We start from the raw sequence: 19,309 nt of genomic DNA, 5'->3' as shown, positions 1-19,309 counted from the left end.
ATACGTAGTGACTAGCTGTACCCGCGACTTCGTCCCGCGTGGACTTAGATTTATCTCAGTCAGTTATGTTTTGGACTGCTTAGCAGCTTACAAAAAGATACCTGCTATAAAAAGGTTTGCTTCTTATTCATAATTACTGAATAAAATACCTGTGATTGTGGACTTATCCCGATTAGTTTATCTGTCGGTGGCTTTTCTGCGACTTTTTATCCTATTTTGCTTTTCTACCGCATGACGGGTTGGTGGCTTTTCAATGGATGAACTAAAAGAATTTCCAGCTGCTCACCGCGACCTTACGATAGCTAAGCTTATGCAAAATATGCGTGTTTCGTGCAGTTCCTCCACCTCCACACTGTAAGAACACACACAAATCACACAAACCCATCTATCACCACCACCCACACTACACTGACGCGTTTCGAACTCAACAGAGCTCATCTTTCAGAGTGACACAAACCGTAACACCATGCTACCAGTTGTTAACGACACACAAGCACCGTTTTAACTTGTCACTGTAACTCCCCAAGTACCCACATACGTTTTTTGAAACAAAACAAAACTACCCACAATTATTATTAATTTTTTAACCGTCCTTCAAAACTACCTTGGTTTTTTATTTATTTACTGTCAAGGCATGTTTTATTAACTACCATTACCGAAATTAGATCCAAGCCGTAGCAAGGGAGATGAAACTAAATTTACCTGCTCATTCAATTCATTCATTCATTAATTCATTCAATTCATTTTGCTTTTCAATTGCTTTATTGTTACTATCATCACGAATGGACAGGAAACTCTCTTGGCACCAGCCTACCTAGAAGGTATGGCCAGAATTCGGCGATGTGTGGGACGTGCGTAAAGTGGCTGTCGTATGTTGAGTTATTGCGGTCAACCATCGCGAGCGGAGTGGCCGAAGAAGCAGTTCAGGTTATTCCAAAAGAGACTGCGCTGGATGGCCTGGACGGAGACAGGTGCGCGTATTTTTTTTGACGAATGACCTCTTGATATGCTATTTCAATGGGAGAGTCCTGGCTACTGGTATACTGGCACTGTATAGTGCCTGAATAAAAGACCGTCTAAACAAAAAATCGGAGTACCGATGCTAGTCTCTTCTACTTCATGGAGGGAGATGTCCTGTGTTTTCTCTGTATTCGGCAACAATCTCTTTTAAAAGAGCCAGGAGAACCAGGCGCGTGACCTAAGCGGAACTCTATTGATATATATGCTTAACCATAGAAATGGGAGGTCAACTCAAGTTGGTTATGCATTTCAACATCATCAGCCGGAAGACGTCCACTCCTGAACAAATACCTCCTCTTAGAACGCCACAATGAACGACCACTCGCCATATTGCATCCACCGGTTTCTGCAATTTTCACGATGTCGCCAGTCCACCCTGGAGAGACACAGTTACAGTTTTTATGTATACCCTGAAATCAATCAAATTCTAAAATAGCAAATTCGAATACCAGCATGGGTAGCGCGTCTCCGTGTCCCTAACTTACATAACATGTCCAACTTAAAAATTTGGCTAAGTATATTTACTTTTAACGAACACCGCTCAAGAATTAGGACAAGTGGGAACACTCACTACTCCTTCTTCAGACTACGAGTATATACCATCAATATAATATTATATAATAGGTAGGTATAATAATATTTAAACATAATATGTAGTTCTATGGTTCACGTATACAACATGTAAAAGTACCCTTTCAAGTGCAACACTAACTGTAGGTACCACTACCATGATGAGTTTTCACAGTGACCGTACTCGATAGCGACGGCGTAAATGAGGGCTATCGTTTTTTGTCTCACTAGATGGCGCAATGTTGCGTGAGGTTTTTAAGTATGGCTTTCAAAGTCTGTTATTACAGGTGTGAAATAAAGTTTAGTTTAAAATCATATTTAATACCCTTAAAACCGTACCATAAAAATATCGAGCATGCCACAGTGTTGCATAGTCCCCGTTTTGTTCGGAAAAAAGGGAGGACAAAGGTTTCCGAAAGACAAAACTGTCTCAAAACAGACATTCATTGCCCCGGAAAGCATATTTGCCATAATTAATTTCAGTATTGCAAAATATTCACAAAATTATTCTAATTATAAATAAACTCGCGTAGCTCACCAAAAAACTGTGAGATTTGACATTTCGGAGACCTCACGCTACACTAGCGCCTCTAGTGGCGAATTCATACGCGATAGCCCTCATTGTACAGCGCCTAAACAAATAATTTACGCCGTCGCTATCGAGTGCGGTCACTGTAAACTCATGGTAGTGGTACGGAACTGTAGTCAAATCTGAGACTGCTGCAATATGAGTCAACTTGAAATTCAATGAGTTTCGCTATTGTTTCTTATCACCAATACAAATTTACATTCGTAATAGATAATAGAATAAGAGGACTCTTATCTTGCCAAACATCGTGGCTTTCGCTAGTGTCGCTATAACCTTCTGCGCCCGAGTGAAATATTTGGGGGAGTTCGTTTGGAAATTTTAGTTCTTTAATTTTTCCGTCGGCACACGTTTTTGTCGCAGGGCCACATTCGAGTGTTTCTTTCTTTACTTAAACGTTTCTTATTGCGCGGGTGATTTGTATAAATACACTTGTACAGTTGTGCCGTATTGTAAATACCACACCTGTATCACATCAACGGTTTAATTTTTTAATGCCGTGTTGTAATATAAAGCATTAAAATAATAATATAGGAACTTGATAAGAAAGTTAAGAGCAACAATGACGTTCCGAGGGAAAGGTAAGTTTTATTTTAATTGAACGATGATTGGCGGTTTTGTTTATATGTGATACTATTTATTTTATGAGTTTTCACGCATCCAAATTAGCATGTACTTACAAGTGTGATAACTAAATAGGTAGCTAATAGATAACCTAAAGTTATTCATTGAATCTGACTATTTGATTCCTTTAGTTTCAATAAGGTTTCAATATGATATTTCGAAAACTGATCTAACGGTGAAATTGCTATTTTGGGCAAATTCCGGAGGCGAAAAATCAGGTGAGTTATCGAGTTTTAGTCCGAATTCCGCGCGGTTGCCCATAGGTACTTATGAAAGAGAGAGAGAGAGAGAGAGAGAGAGAGAGAGAGAGCAGAGAGAGAGACAATATATTTAAATAAAAATGAAATAAAATAATTGAGTTGTAAAATAGTACCTATAAATTGCCTCGAAATCGTAGTAAGTAAATTTCTTGGCAATACGGATTTGACTAATTTTGCTATATGTTTTTATAAATGTATATTTCAGAACTAACATTATTGTTATTATTATTATAAAATTTATGACGGTGGAAGCATTCTACACTTCTCACTGAACGTAGATATAGTTTAGATATAGTTAGTTTGTTAATTTGTAAATAAGGGACCCATACATCCTGTATATTCTATTTATTATTATTTTTTGTATTTTTTTTTCTTTAATTGTATAATAGTTTTTAAGTATTTTATTTGTATTATATTTTTATGAAAAAATACTTTCTGCAAGTTTCTTGCGGCGCATTTCTTCTTGCAATGGTGGTCTTTCCGAAAGCGCTGTGTAGTTTAAAAAAATGACGTGAAAAGTGCCATTGCGGCCTATTTACTGAATAAATCATTTGAATTTTGAATTTTGATTTTTTTTTAAATTTAAAATACACAATGCCTGTATCGAATAGAAAAAACAATTTTTTAGCTACCTTTACAAATAACAAAGTTATGAGGGTTTGAAACTCAAGATTAGACAGAGAAAGACATACTGGCATGTGACGTCACACGCCAGTACCGCCATACTTGCTGCATAGAGAAACGTTTGAGAAAGAGACAGGTATATAGATTTTTCAAAAAAATCACTATAAATCCAATTTTCATCAACCGATTTAAATTTTCTCTTCGCTAAACACTATCTGTATATCTATATTTTCATAATAATATTAAGATATATGGCAAAATCAGGAGTTGTCGAATACCGTGAAGGATTCTACAATAGAATCCTGAGCGTAGCGAGGGATTCTAAAGTAGAATCCTGAGCGTAATGAGGGATTCAAGTGTTAACGCCAAGATGAAGATAATTTTGCTCCCGGATGCTCATACAACTTTTCACACCGAGCATTAAGAAACTTGAAAAAAACAAACCTAAATATTATATTATCGCTAAAATCTATCCACTCACACAAACAAGTCATTAACTAAGGTGGTTCGTCTAGTTATTGTTTATTCAGGTGCTGGAATTAATTTTCCTTATATTATGTACTTATATGTTTTTGTAATTACCATCCAAATTAATATCACTATAGAGGTAATTATATCGTCACTCGTCGTGTAGGAATTGTTGTTAAATTTTTCCTTTTCAGGGTTCCGGAGCCAATATGGCAAACGCAGAACCCTTATAGTTTCGCCATGTCTCTGTCTGTCTGTCGGTCTGTCTGTCCGTCCGTCCGCGGCTTTGCTCAGGGACTATCAATGCTAAGAAAGCTGTAATTTTGCACGGATAATGTAAACTTATGCCGACAAAATGGTACAATAAAAAATTGATAAAAACATTTTTAGGGTACCTACCCATAGACGTAAAGTGGGGGTGATTTTTTTCTCTCCAACCCTATAGTGTGGGTATCGTTCGATAGGTTTTTTAAAACCATTAAGGGGTTTGCTAAGACGATTTTTCTATTCAGTGATTAGTTTGCGAAATATTCAACTTTAAAGTGCAAATTTTAATTAAATCGAGCGTCCCCCCTAAAATCTAAACTGGTGAGTGGAAAATTTTGAAAAAATTCAGAATGGTATTAATACCTATATCAAACATTCAAGGAAAACTATACCGACTAAGTTTGCTTGAGAACTATTTAGTAGTTTAAGAGTAAATAGCAGCCTAGGTATAAAATACAATACCTTATAACTTGGAAGATTCCGTACACAATACGAAATCCTTAGAAAAATATTATTTGATTTTTCGTAATGGCTACGGAAACCCTATTTTGGGCGTGCCCGACACGCTCTGTCCGGTTTTTTATTTTAATCTTTTTTTACTGTTCATGTGCATGAATAGTTGTATACTAATGTACTCTTCGGAATTAAAAAAAACCGACATGGGTCACCAGGGGGTAGCAGGGAGGGGCATCTGCCTCCCCTAGAGATTCCAAAAAAGTTGCCAAATGTAAAGCAACCAAACAGTGTCACGTCACCTCCCGGTACAGAATCCTAAAAAGTTAAACCTAAATACTTATATGTCAAATTAAATGTGACCATCTTCAAACAACCGTCTCAGATCTCAAATTCTTAAGTCATCATGATAACCCAATACTTACCTACGTAGTTAAATAATAGTACTTAGGTAAAACAGCGGAGGTGTAGGGAAGGGGGGGCATAACGGGGACGTTAAGGGAAATAAACAATAAAAAAATAAACGTAATATATTTTTTAATGAAACTAATAACAACTCTTTGGTTACTTATTAAATTATCATTTGACACCAAATTTGGTGCAGTAAGAAATCAAATAATATTTTTAATTTTAATTTCACAAAACCTTCATGAAAACTCCATCGTGCCCCGGCGTAGGGGCAGTATGGGGTACCCAGTGCGGGGCAGTACGGGGTACATTATTTTGACTGCGGGGATGGGGAAAATGTCTTTGGGAGAAGCGTTTTCAAAGGAAGTTGTTAAATCTCGACGAATTCTTCGAATAGGAGATCGGTAAACGCTATTTTCGTCTTGCATAGAGTTGGTCCAGGCTGAGGCTCTGAGATAGGAGTTTTCTGATGTAAATGCGTCGATATTGCAGGTAAAACAGGTTCAAATGGTTCCTCTTCAAGGGGAGGCGACTTAACACTCCAATGTGGTCTGTGGAACACCGTGCAATTGAGCTGCTTTTTTGTAACCTGCTGATTTGCTTCAAACTGTATCAATTGCGTGTCTCATGCTTTCTACAGACCAACTGCCTCTGGAACTTTTATTTTTGTGTGTTTGTACCATTTTTATATACCTAAAACAAAATAAATAATATTATTGTAATATTATCAAATGAACAGACTATTCAGGGGCATAATGGGGGCGGGGCACAACGGGGTACCCCATTGTGCCTCATAGCCCTGTCCCCGTTATGCCCCCATATCTAACAGAATTTTTAATAACGAACAAAAAAATTAATTGGAGGTCAGAGTGATTTTGCTCAAAACATATCAATAGTTGATGTTAGTAGTCAAAAACATTAAAAAAACTATAGTAGTAATCTAAACACTTACCTTTTTAGACGCTTTTTGGTAACCACGCAAAATTAGATGAAATATCGTCGAAAAAATGAATCGGTCGTCAAAAATAAACGCGTGCACTCTGGTCGCCGGTCACTGCCGCGCTGAAGGTCGATGCAAAATGCCCTCTTATTGGCGAAAACAAAACACTGCTAGTGTGCATAGTTACTTGTATGTGTGGGTGGCCCCGTCGTGCCTCGCGTCCCCGTTATGCCCCCTTCCCCTACGTACAAAAAAAAAAAACAAAAAAAACACAGACCTTAGGGCCTGTTACACACTGAATGATAAATATGTATAATAAAAGCGCTCTCTCTGGTAGTTCTACAGCGTTCCTAGTAGTTAGTTACTCGTAGGTATAACAAACAGTGACATGGGAAAGAGCCCGTTCCGGCCTACTTACCTACAGACAGAAGTAAACGTAACATCATTATCATCGGTCATCGTTCATCCACCATTACCTCTCATATTTCGTTTTCTAGATTTTTTTTACCGTACAACCACAACTGCGTACAGTCACCAGCATTAATATCTGCCACAGCGGAGCGTGCAAAAATATCTGACACGTCCTTCCGGCCCTAGAAATAGAGTCGTATCAGATATTTATGCATCGCTTGTTGTGTCAGATATTGGTGCTGGTGACTGTACAACGGCAAAAACTACTAGACACTGGCAAAATTGTCCTCCGATGGACAGAGCCATATTTTTTTAAAGGAACAACAACAACAAGTTTATGACATTGACATCTATGTACCTTATGGCACTAGACGGCTGTTTGGAACCAAACGCGCGGCGCATCAATCATCAGTTTTTACTTTGACACAACCCCTGCCACGGACGTCATCAAAATAAAGTGAAAGGTTCACCAATCCGCGCTGTGAACAAATTTTGTGCGCTGTTTTGATGTAAGAAACATGCACGTCTATACATGTCGATGGCTTATGATTTTGATTGTGACGGATGTATTTTATTCGAATAAATAGAGACGGCATCACAAGATATTTTTCGCGCCACCGACGCACATATGCGTTTTCGGAGCTTCGCCTAGTGCCGCTGTCATAATTATTCATACTTTTTCAACGCACACGTGCGTCGGTGGCACCTGTGGAAGTCAGGTGACAGTGAATGCGTTAAAACTTATATCGTTGATTTCATTAAAGTTTTCATATAAGTAAGATATCGATGCCAAATCAATGCCTCTAATCATAGCGGTTGATACTTCGAGATTTTATCCCGATCCTGTAGGAATATAGGGATAAAAGTGGTCTATGAGTTATTCTAAACGTCCACCTATCTAGGTAGGTACGTACCAAATTTCAGCTAAATGCGTCCAGGCATTTTAGCGTGAAAGAGTAACAAACATACACACGTACTCACAAACTTTCTCATTTATAATATTGTACTGTCACCAGTACCAATATCTGACTCACGCAATATCATATCTGTGGACGCTACAGAGCGTGCATAAGTATCTAATGTGACTCTATTTCTAGGGCCCGTAGGACGTGCCAGATATTTTTGCACGCTCCGCTGGCAGATATGAAATGACTGTACTAGTAGGAGGAAGTAGGAATCGCGAAAATATAAAATATTAATTATCTCACCATAATTCTTAGTAAGTAACTTTAAATTACGTAATATAAAACGTATTTATTTACAAACTTGAATCATGCGTAGAAAAAGATATTTCCTAGATAAATAATTCGTCAATTTACAATTAAACTATCTTTTCCTCTATCAAATCACGATATCATGTTCGAATTTTCATTTCATTTCCAATAACTATAGTTTTACCCGCAATCAATTTCCATCCTTATCTACTTATGTAACACGTTAGGCAGTTGTCTCACCGCCAGCGAGGAAACGATTGGCTATCGACTATTTTCTCGCTCAAGAAACGAACAAAAGATATAAGAGAGTAAAAGAGACACATATATTAATAGTTAATTGCTGGCTGTTCACACTGTCGGCGAGAACTCGCTCTTACATCTTTTGTCGCAGCGACAAGAGCTTTAAAACTCGCTGAGCTATAGATACTCGCTCAGCGATGTCAGCTTGGCGGCCGCCCCGCACGAGCGAGTCGAGTGGAGCGAGTAATCGCCCGTCGCACGCGAACACTCGCTTACAGCCGAGCGACAAAACTACACTCGCTTCTCGCTGCTCGCCCACTCGTTTCTAGTTACTCGCTCTACTCGCTTCTCCCTCATCGTCGGCGGTGGGACAAGTGCCTTACTGACACATTTAATTGTGCTTTATAGCCGACTTAACGAGATATATTTGGCGATACCGTGTTTATCAAGAGGATATAGTGTGCGATGCTTGTCGATCAAAGTAGCACGCTACTTTAAGTTTGTGAAATAATCTGACGTTTAAATTAAGTTTGAGTTAGTTAACATGGAGAGCAGTTCTTTACTCGGAAACTTGAGGAACCGAGCTCGAGGTAATAATGCTACTAATATCATAAACACGAGAGTTTGTTTTTTACTCATTGCCGCTTCCGAACGATTGCGATTCCTTTGCTTTGCGGTGAAGGAAAACATCGTGAGGAAACCTGCACACCTGCGAAGCGATTCAATGGTGCGTGCGAAGTTCCCAATCCGCACTGGGCCCGCGTGGGAACTATGGCCCAAGCCCTCTTGTTCTGAGAGGCCTGTGCCCAGCCGTGGGACGTATATAGGCTGGGATGATGATGATGACTCATTGCCGCTAAAATGGATGGTATGTTGCTGGATGAGGAGAATGCCAATAATATTAGAAACGCGAAAGTTTGTGCGCGTTTGGTTATTCCCTCGCGCTAAACGGCTGGCTACTACTTCCGATGTTGAAGACCATGATTTAACTTTTGGGAATACTAGCCAAGGGAATCTAACAATATTCCGAAAGTTCAATTCGATTTCTAGACTTGGTTCACACGAGTTAAGCCCTGAGTAAATGCTAGCATGAAACAACTGATATATTTCAGCAATACGGTATTTGACAACTCCTGATTTTGCCATATCTTAATATTATTATGAAAATATAGATATACAGATAGTGTTTAGCGAAGAGAAAATTTAAATCGGTTGAAAATTGGATTTATAGTGATTTTTTGAAAAATCTATATACCTACCTGTTTCTTTCTCAAACGCTTTTCTCTATGCAGCAAGTATGGCGGTACTGGCGTGTGACGTCACATGCCAGTATGTCTTTCTCTGTCTAATCTTGAATTTCAAACCTTTGTAACTTTGTTAGTTGTAAAGGTAGCTTAAAAATTGTTTTCCTATTCGATAACGGGAATTGTGTAGTTTTAATTTATAAAACATATACAAAATAGTCAAATACCGTATTCTAATTTATTTGTGCACCAGTCTAATTACCGTGTCGCTTTTCCCCCGCAATAGTGACAGCTTTGTGGTAGCACAGTGAAGGGTTATCTTGGATACGTTGAGATTACCCGGCCTAGTTTGATCATCCCAGCCTATATATACGTCCCACTCAGAATGAGAGAGCTTGGGCAGTAGTTCCCACGCGGGCCCAGTGCGGATTGGGAACTTCATACACACCATTTAATTGCTTCGCAGGTTTGTGCAGGTTTCCTCACGATGTTTTCCTTCACCGTAAAGCTCGTGGTAAATTTCAAATGTAATTCCGCACATGAATTTCGAAAAACTCAGAGGTGCGAGCCGGGTTTGAACCCACGATGCTCTACTTGAGAGGCCATAGGTCAAACCACTCTGCCACCACGGCGGCCTAGTTTGATAAACACTATGAAATGTGGCGATGAGGTAGACCCACGGGCTAAGTTCATAACTAGTACCAATCTTCGACCGATCGAATCGCTCATAACATCAGAGCCCTCGGTGTGTGATTCCGACTTATGTTTGGCCGGTTGTCCAGCGATATACAGATTTTCACCACATACCACCATATTCCGCCATCTTCACCGTTAGATTTTGAGTCAGTTAGTGACATAATTTATGGCCCTGATGATTCATGTTGAATTTATGACAGTTTCCTAAATGATAAACAAAACCTAGAAATCATCACAATCGTCATGATGACCTCACAGGTCCTTCACTAAGTAGGTAATAATTATATTTACAAATTATGGTCAATTAACCGAACCGGAAGACGAAGCGTAGGCAGTGCCCTTAGTGTAAGTTTTCGACTACAAAACACGTCTCGATCGCGTTCGCGTTAAAATCTCAATTTGTATGGAAACACGAATATCGCAAACGTTCCGCTAGAGGCGCTGTTCGTGTTTCCATATAAATTGAGATTTTAACGCGAACGCGATCGAGACGTATTTTGTAACCGAAAACTTACACCAGGGGTACAGGCAGTTTGCAGGTGGTAGGACCTTGTGCAAGGTCCGCCCGGATTGCTACCACCATCTTGCTCGCTAATCCTGCCGTGAAGCAGCAGTGCTTGCACTGTTGTGTTTCGGCGTGGAGAGTAAGACAGCCGGTGAAATTACTGGCACTTGAGGTATCCCATCTTAGGCCTCTAGGTTGGCAACGCATCTGCAATCCCCTGGTATTGCAGATGTTTATGGGTGGTGGTGATCATTTACCATCAGGAGACCCACTTGCTCGTTTGCCATCCAGTGGAATAAAAAAAAAAAAAAACAGGCCTGCACTAGGTGGATTGACGACATCGTGAAAGTTGCGAGCAATCAGTGACTGGAAGTGTCAAGTTGTTGTTCTAAGGGGAAAGCCCTTGTTCAACAGTGGACATCTTCTGGCTGTTTATAAAAGGGTTATTCACTATCCATCCACACTAATATTATAAATGCGAAAGTGTGTGTGTTTGTATGTTTGTCCGTCTTTCACGTCGAAACGGAGCGACGGATCGACGTAATTTTTGGCATAGAGATAGTTTATGGGCCCGAGAGTGACATGGGCTACTTTTTATCCCGGAAAAATGCACAGTTCCCGAGGGAACAGCGCGCGATTACCGACTTCCACGCGGGCGAAGCCACGGGCAAAAGCTAGTATTAACTATAAACACTGGCAAATTTATGATTGGACTAAAAAAAACGTTTATTCTGTAAGTAGAAACGCCGAGGCTCTTTGACATGTCACTTTTTTATGCTACCTACCAGCGCTTTTGAAAAGACGATAGATACCTATATGAAAGCTACGAGTAACATAACTCATCATCCCAGCCTATACACGTCCCACTGCTGGGCACAGGCCTCCTCTCAGAACAAGAGGGCTTGGGCCATAGTTCCCACGCGGGCCCAGTGCGGATTGGGAACTTCGCACGCACCATTGAATCGCTTCGCAGGTTTGTGCAGGTTTTCCTCACGATGTTTTCCTTCACCGCAAAGCTCGTGGTAAATTTCAAATGTAATTCCGCACATGAATTTCGAAAAACTCAGAGGTGCGAGCCGGGGTTTGAACCCGCGATCCTCTGCTTGAGAGGCGATAGGTCAAACCACTAGGATACCGCGGCTTCCAGGCCACCGCGGCTTCCAGTAACATAACTAATTAATTAAACGCCGCATAACATTTTTTATTTTTTTTTATTGTATAATTGTTTTTAATAAATTATTATTGTATTAGTTACTTATTAGTTTGTGATTAATTAATTTGTAATTTTAACTCTGTGTATCTGATTTCTGTATCGCTTACTATTTCCGGTGTACAATAAAGTCTTTACTAGATTAATTAAAAATATATTGCTTAAAGAAAAAAAAATTACAGGGACGTATGGGGTCGTGGGCACCACCTAGCTTAGAACATTGGTAAACTGCACCTACCGCAAACTGCAACATTGCATCAGGAGACCCACTTGCTCGTTTGACATCTAGTTGAATAAAAAAAAAAGTAGATGTCCAGTTTCTCTCTGTCATACTACTTCTTCCTCTTCTCTCCCACAGTTCGTGAGCGCGTGAAGTCCTTCTTCAACCCAGCAGCTTTCGATCCCACATCATTCCGGCACACGGTACAGATGGCGATGCTGGGGCTGGTGCTGGGAGAAATCTCAGTCTTCATCCTGCTGAAGCAGAGCGCGCGCGTGGGGGAGCTGCCGAACTACATCACTGGTTAGAACTTATTGAATGTTACAATGTGGAGGTCCACTGAACTAATAGTATTTTATGCAACTGTATCGTAATAGGGGTCCTTAAAACACGAGTGTGGGTTTATGAAACGAGGCGTAGCAGAGTTTCATAATAGGGCACATGAGTGTTTTAAGGCCTAATTACGTACAGTTGCATACAATATTTTATCTATATCCATATATTAAATCCTCTATCATGTGTTCAAGAACCATTGAGAATGACCTGCATTAACGAGAACTAGGTAGGTATGTCTGCCCCACGAGCTGCGCCCGCGACGGCCTGCTGCTGCACGTGGTCGCCCCCCCCCCCCGTGCTGTAATGATGTATGAAATCTCATTACGATACAGCCGTGTTCATAATAGAATCCAATGTCGTAATGCTGGTCATTACCTATGGTTTTTGAACGCATAATTGAGGATTTACTATATGGGTGTAGATAAAAACAATTAATTCGCTCACCCGCGACCTTATGAGAGCTACGTCTAAGCAAGAAAGGTGTGTTCATACAGCTCCTCTACACCCACACTGTAAGAACACACACAAATCATACAAACCCAACTATCGATTAAAAATACTAAAAAGAAGAAAACAAGTCTAGTGGGCTAGAACTTTGTTAATTGCTAACTTAAAGTTTTTTTTTTATTCGACTGGATGGCAAATGAGCAAGTGGGTCTCCTGATGGTAAGACATCACCAGCGCCATAAACATCTGCAACACCAGGGGTATTGCAGATGCGTTGCCAACCTAGAGGCCTAAGATGGGATACCTCAAGTGCCAGTAATTTCACCGGCTGTCTTACTCTCCACGCCGAACACAACAGTGCAAGCACTGCTGCTTCACGGCAGGATTAGCGAGCAAGATGGTGGTAGCAATCCGGGCGGACCTTGCACAAGGTCCTACCACCTGCAAAAAGTGAAAAGTTCAACAGTCGGGACCATTAGGTAAGATTTTTGAGCGTCACGATTTAAATGGGTCCCGACTGTTTAACTTTAAGTTAGCTACTTAACAAAGTTCAAGCCCACTAGGCTTGTTTTCTTCTTTTTAGTATTCTTAAGGCAGTCGGGTTTCTTGATTTTTTTAATTTATTGTTTTTGACGACCAGATGGCCTAGTGGTTAGAGAACCTGACTACGAAGCTTGAGGTCCCGTCCGTCCGTTCGATTCCCGCGTCGGGGCAGATATTTGTATGAAAATATGAATATTTGTTCTCGGGTCTTGGGTGTTTAATATGTATTTAAGTATGTATCTATCTATTTATATAATTATATTTATCCGTTGCTTAGTACCGTAGTGAATTGGCCTGAATTGTCCGTGATATTATTTATTGATTTATTTCACACTTTTCTGTGAAAATGATAATATTAAAACGGTTTTAACCCGTATATTTTTAGAATGGGCTAATTATTAGCTTTCATTTGATAGGTTTGAATAATATATATTTTTTGAAAACTTACAATTTGGCGCCAAAAATCCGCCATTTTGATTTTTTAATAATTAAATGTATCCGTGTCACTCGCGTCATCAAGACAAATACAATGACGTATAATTTATCAAAATCGGTAAAGCCGTTGAGTAGTTACGAGAGGACATAGGAATAGACATACATACACGTCAAACAGAAGAAGAAAAGTGATTCACGTACTAGGTTGGAACCTTATCGCATTTAATCAATTTCGTTATGATTTCTTTGGTAAATGTATGGGATGTTAACATTACCTATATTAGTAGCGCAAAGGTTACCCTGGTACGTGATTCGCTTTCCTCGACAACTGCGTTGTGTTGTGTACAAGCAAATATTAACAATATCGCTACTACACCTCGTACTTGTAATTTATCTTTAGCGAAACTGGGCCCTGGTTGTAGCTTTTAGAGCTGTATGCTTGGTAGAGATGGGTAGATCCGGATCTGAAGATTCAAAAGAGTCAGATCCTCAAGCGGATCCGAATCCCTTAATGACTCCTTTCAAATCTTATCGACTCCGGAGTTACTAACTCCGACCGGATCGAGCGGCTCGTGATCGCCGTCACACTCACTCGCTCTGCTTTCGCTCTCGGCTCGGATCGGATCGGATCTTATTACGTTTGGTCGGGCGCTGAGTGAGCCGGTACCTACGTCGGTACTCGGACTACTCGCTCGGTTATATTGGAAATAAATTAGATATAATTAAAACACAATATAATATGACCAAAGCGGGCTACGCTTAAGTTCAGTACCTTGACCTTGGTAGGTACCGACCGAACCGAGCCGGGCCGCATCGGCCATAGATAAATTAATAATCGCTCGAAAGAACCGGAGTCAATAAAGGAGTCGGATTCAATAAGCAGATTCGGTACCGACACCGGAGCTGGATCTAGTGAGTCAGATCACTTCGCGGAGTTGAGATTATCCATGTCTAATGCTTGGTTTTTGGTGATGGTGGTGTTTGGTGATTGTATCATAGATGCAAGTCAATTATTTTACTCCTCATCCGTCCGAAATGTACTATACCAAAGCAGTCTCCTAATCTTCCTCTTTTCTCCAGATGTGCTGATAATTGGCATATCAGCGGTGGAGTTCATCCTGGGCCCTCTGATTGGCTGGCTGGGCTCGCAGCGCCGGCGCAACATCATGGTGGGCTGGGTCGTCGTAGCGCTGGCCTGCATGCTGCCGGTATTTGGCGTGCCCAAGCCTGAAGCTGAGGTTGATACTGGTGAGACTTTAAACGGCGTACCAAGGTGGACTTAACAAGTAGTTAAACAAAAGCAGGGATATAATGTCTTTGGCCGTTAAGGCAGCTAAACCCCCCAAAATATAATGTGGACTGATGCCCTGGTGAAGATCGCAGAAGTCAGATGGATGTGGGTGACGCAAGACCGAACGCGGTGGCGTTCTTTGGATGAAGATTACGCCCAAGAGTGGACGTCTTTCGGCCGACGACGACGATGATGATAAGTTACGGCTCCCAGTAACTTAACGCTCCCAGTTGACGCTCCCAGCTCCAATAACTTAAGGCTACCGTTGGCAATGCCAAAAAGTTTCCATCAAGTGGTTAAATGGATTCACAATAGACAAGGAAATTTCAGAAACTATAGCCATGATATTTGAGCCATTAGATGTATGCGAGTTCCAGTCAGCCCATGCAAATCGACTAGTTTCAATGCCTCTATATAACATCACACCTAGACCCCGGCCACTGCAACGTTGCCCGCACACTGCATGCAGTATTTCACTGTACTTCGACTCGCGGTCCTATTTGGTCCGTATTTCCGCGCACTTGATATAACACGACCCCAATCCCTCTACCTACAAGGTCTAACGTACTCTACCAACCGGGTCTCCAATGAGTGCGCTTCGAGTTGACCTTTTTTTTTTTACAGACTACCTCCAACGTAATTGGAGCCTATTTCTACTATTTTCCTTTCATTCCAGTTCTCGCATTTACTACTTCTCGTACTGTCATTCCGCATCCTTTGTCTTTCTTACATACTTCACCTTTCTTTCTCTGTGGGTTAGGCCCATCTGACTACTACTATTTGTGTTTTATCTCATTATTACATTTTCATTCTGTTCTGTTTGTCACTCCATTCCATCTTTTAAGCTGTCCTCTGTGTCATTCATAATTTCTTTCACGCCTTATTTATATTTTGACTATCATATTAGGATCAAGTTGGGGAGATTTTATTTATTAATATATTTCTCTTATGCATATTTAACAACGTCTCTTATAACTACATTCTTAACTTAAATAATTAACACGTAATGCCGCCGGCAAATTACAATGACACCAGTGGAGAGGCGCCCGCCAGTTGCGAGGCGCTCGCCAGTTGCGAGGCGCTCGCCAGCGGCGAGTTGACCTTATTGGCCTACCTTTCACATACCTTGCATCTAACATAACATCTCTTCCCCAGCCCTCTGCAATGTCTGGCGCACCCTGCCAGCCGGGATTACTCCAATGGCCGCGCTTCGACTCTCGATCCTGATTCTCGTTGGCATCTCCTGCGCACTGACGCGGCTCGCCATCATGACGCATGCGCTCGCCTACCTGGAGGAGTCTAACCCATCGATGAATTTGCATATGAATATTGGTAAGGAGTAGTTTTTATGGTCCTAGAATTCAGTGTCAGAATGGTAATTTCATTGTTCCATTTCTATTGGCGTGGCAAGTCTATACAAACATTTCACAAAGTAAATCCGTTGGTCCGAAAGATCATCCCAGCAATGATAATACATGTGATGGGCTAATTATTGGCATTCATTTTGATATCTATTATTTACTGTTACAATGAAAGACAGGTTTAATCTCCCTTACATATTTTTTTCACGTACGCCATTATGTATTATTATATATTAATATCTCATGTGTTGAAATCCGTCCAGCCGTTGAGGCTGCAACGGAGCCAAAGAAATAAACAGCGTACGTTCGATAAACTTACCCATCCTTCCGCAGTCGGGTACAAAATTGTACGCTTTCCTCTTCAACCCTTATTGACTCACTGCTGACTATCTTGAGCGGCGGTGATTGCTTCCTATCAGGTGACCCATGTCCGTTATCCGTATCGTTCATTGATATTACCAACTCTGACCTGTTCTCTTTTTTCCCAGCCGTCCTCCTCCTAGTGCGCATCGTGTTACTCCTGGTGGGAACCACGATGCTGTCGAGCATGATGGACAGTCTCGCCTGGCTGCAGTTCCTGATGATTGTCGTCAAGCTCATCATCACCATCGTGAGACTGTATAAGTACCCAGTGGTGCCACCGACGATGGACATCCGACATGGAGCTGACAGAGGTACGGGCATCTTCATAGTCTATCTATAAAGGGTCTTTAACCTTAAATTTAAGGTTCGATTCTACTCGCATAATTAAGCTACTTTTGTTTTGTAACGTTTAGAAATAACTTGAATTTAGATAATTTATTCATCCTCAAAGTTTAATCGTCAAATTAGTGCATCGAACATGGCGGTTTAATCGCTGTCTCTTGGTACGTGGGCCTTTGAATATTTTAAGAAAGAAAGAAAGAAAGAAAGAAGACATTTATTCACTTACACAGAAGACACACATATACAGCAAAATTAACACAAATAAAATAAAAAATACAGAAAAACACATGAAAACATTAAATACAATATATACAATGTTGTGTGTCCCCGCGAAAGTGAAACGGTCGCTGACTCAGCATTATGCTGAAGCGTTAAACGCCTGCAGCGCTGATTTTCTGCCAGAACCGTCTGTGACTCACGGAACGATACACAAATATAATAAATAAATAAACCACTTATCTATACATACACAAATAAACTTAAGAGAAAAAATAATAATAATAACTATAACAAACCAAGAAATAAATAAATTACAACGAACAATAATTAAAAGAAAGAAGAAAAAATGGATTGTTTAAAAACATCAGGCATATCAATGTGGTTGGCATGTCAAAGTGCTGGATAGGGAAAGGATTTTTGGAGCGTCAACAAGTAATCCTTCAGCTTGCGCTTGAAGGTATACCCACTACACGCTCCTTGGATAGGGGGAGGAATATCATTCCAGCACTTGGACGCCGCAAACTTAAAACTTCCGCGGAATGCTGCAGTCCGGTGCTTGGGCACAAGAGCCATTGCGCTCCTGCGCTCACTCCTCGACCAAACAATTTTACTGTGGAGGTACAATGGGGTCCTGTAGCGTCTCACACCAAACAGCAGGGTAGCGAGGTGCATGCGCCTGCGTGCAGACATGTTCAACAAGTTAGCGGCGTTCAGGTACGGAGTGATGTGGCAGCGGGGAGGGACACGGAAACAAAAACGAGCGCATGCGTTCTGCACCCGCTGTAAAAGCCTCTTAGAACGACCAACAATGCAGCCGTCATAAACAACATCACAATAGTTTAATCTGGACAATATAAGCGATTCACAAAGGTCAACACGCAAATCGACACTAAGGTAATCGCGTATATTGTACAGAACTTTGAGACGGTAGAAGCAGTTACTCACAACTTTTAAAATGTGGTTCTCAAAGCTCAGCTTGCCGTCCATAAGGAGGCCAAGGTTGTTAGCTTCTACCACCGTTCTATTGGATCACCCATGACGGCAACATTCTCGGTAGCCAGAGCATCAATAGCATTCTGAATTTGATGTCTCGATCCAAATACTATGTACTTCGATTTGCCGGGATTGAGGACCAAACAGTTGCTCTCTGACCAAGCAGAAACACGATCGAGGTCTGCATTGATGGCGTTTACAGCTATGGACGTTTCTGACGTCGCGCAGGAGACGTACAGTTGAAGATCGTCCGCGTAAAGATGGTATCCACTGCTCTTTATACTGTTGACAATATCAGAACTGTACAATATAAACAGCAGAGGACCCAGTATCGAACCCTGCGGCACACCCCGTGTCACAGGGCAAAGAGAGGACCGCAGAGGACTACCATCCAGCCCACGCAATACAATGGTCTGCGCACGGTCAGTCAGATAACTGTTAAACCATTTTATCGTCGTTACATCAAATCCATAATACGACATCTTAGATAATAGCAAGGGAATGCTAATGCAGTCAAAAGCCCTGGAGAAATCTAAAAGCACTAAAATGGTACTCTTACCAGCATCCTGAGCCTGTAAAATATTATCAACTACATCTAGTAACGCAGTAACTGTCGAACGACCCTTGCGAAAACCAGATTGCAGTTCAGGTAGGATGTTGTATTTCTCCAAGTATTCCGACAGCTGGTCGCAAACCACCCTTTCTATTATCTTTGATGCACAGGGAAGGATACTAATAGGACGGAGATCGGATAGATTAACAGGGTTAGGTTTTTTGGGTAAGGGGGTCACTTGAGCGATTTTCCAATCAGTCGGGAAAGTCATAGTCTCAATGCTCTTATTGATGATGAAAGTCAGTATCTTAGAAGTCACTGGGAGAGTCATAAGTAGCATGTCAATAGCAATAGAGTCATGTCCTTTTGCAGTCGTTTTAATGGAGGTCATAATTTTTGTCACAGCTTCTATTGTCGTTGGTAAAATAGTAAATTTTTTGTCACTTTGTCTATCAAATTCATACCG

General features: G+C 40.9%; 1 protein-coding gene across 3 annotated transcripts in view; it reads left to right on the top strand.

Annotated features, from left to right (window-relative positions):
- Positions 1-19,309, top strand: part of LOC141439255 (solute carrier organic anion transporter family member 2A1-like) — a 37,895-nt gene that overhangs the window by 4,698 nt on the left and 13,888 nt on the right. Inside the window, exons 1-5 of one of the 3 annotated variants that reach the window (XM_074103490.1) lie at positions 2,669-2,757; positions 12,099-12,263; positions 14,802-14,969; positions 16,168-16,344; positions 16,862-17,047. In XM_074103490.1, coding sequence (XP_073959591.1) covers positions 2,739-2,757; positions 12,099-12,263; positions 14,802-14,969; positions 16,168-16,344; positions 16,862-17,047 — 715 coding nt within the window. In that variant the 5' untranslated portion in view covers positions 2,669-2,738. Of the gene's footprint in view, positions 1-2,668; positions 2,758-8,554; positions 8,676-12,098; positions 12,264-14,801; positions 14,970-16,167; positions 16,345-16,861; positions 17,048-19,309 lie in introns of those variants that run through there. The other 2 variants (XM_074103488.1, XM_074103491.1) reach the window with 2 other exon arrangements.

The sequence above is a fragment of the Choristoneura fumiferana genome, chromosome 20 (assembly GCF_025370935.1).
Source record: "Choristoneura fumiferana chromosome 20, NRCan_CFum_1, whole genome shotgun sequence".
NCBI classification, from domain to species: Eukaryota; Metazoa; Arthropoda; class Insecta; order Lepidoptera; family Tortricidae; genus Choristoneura; species Choristoneura fumiferana.
The sequence above is the reverse complement of the archived record's forward strand: the minus strand, read 5'-3'. Positions and strand labels throughout refer to the sequence as shown.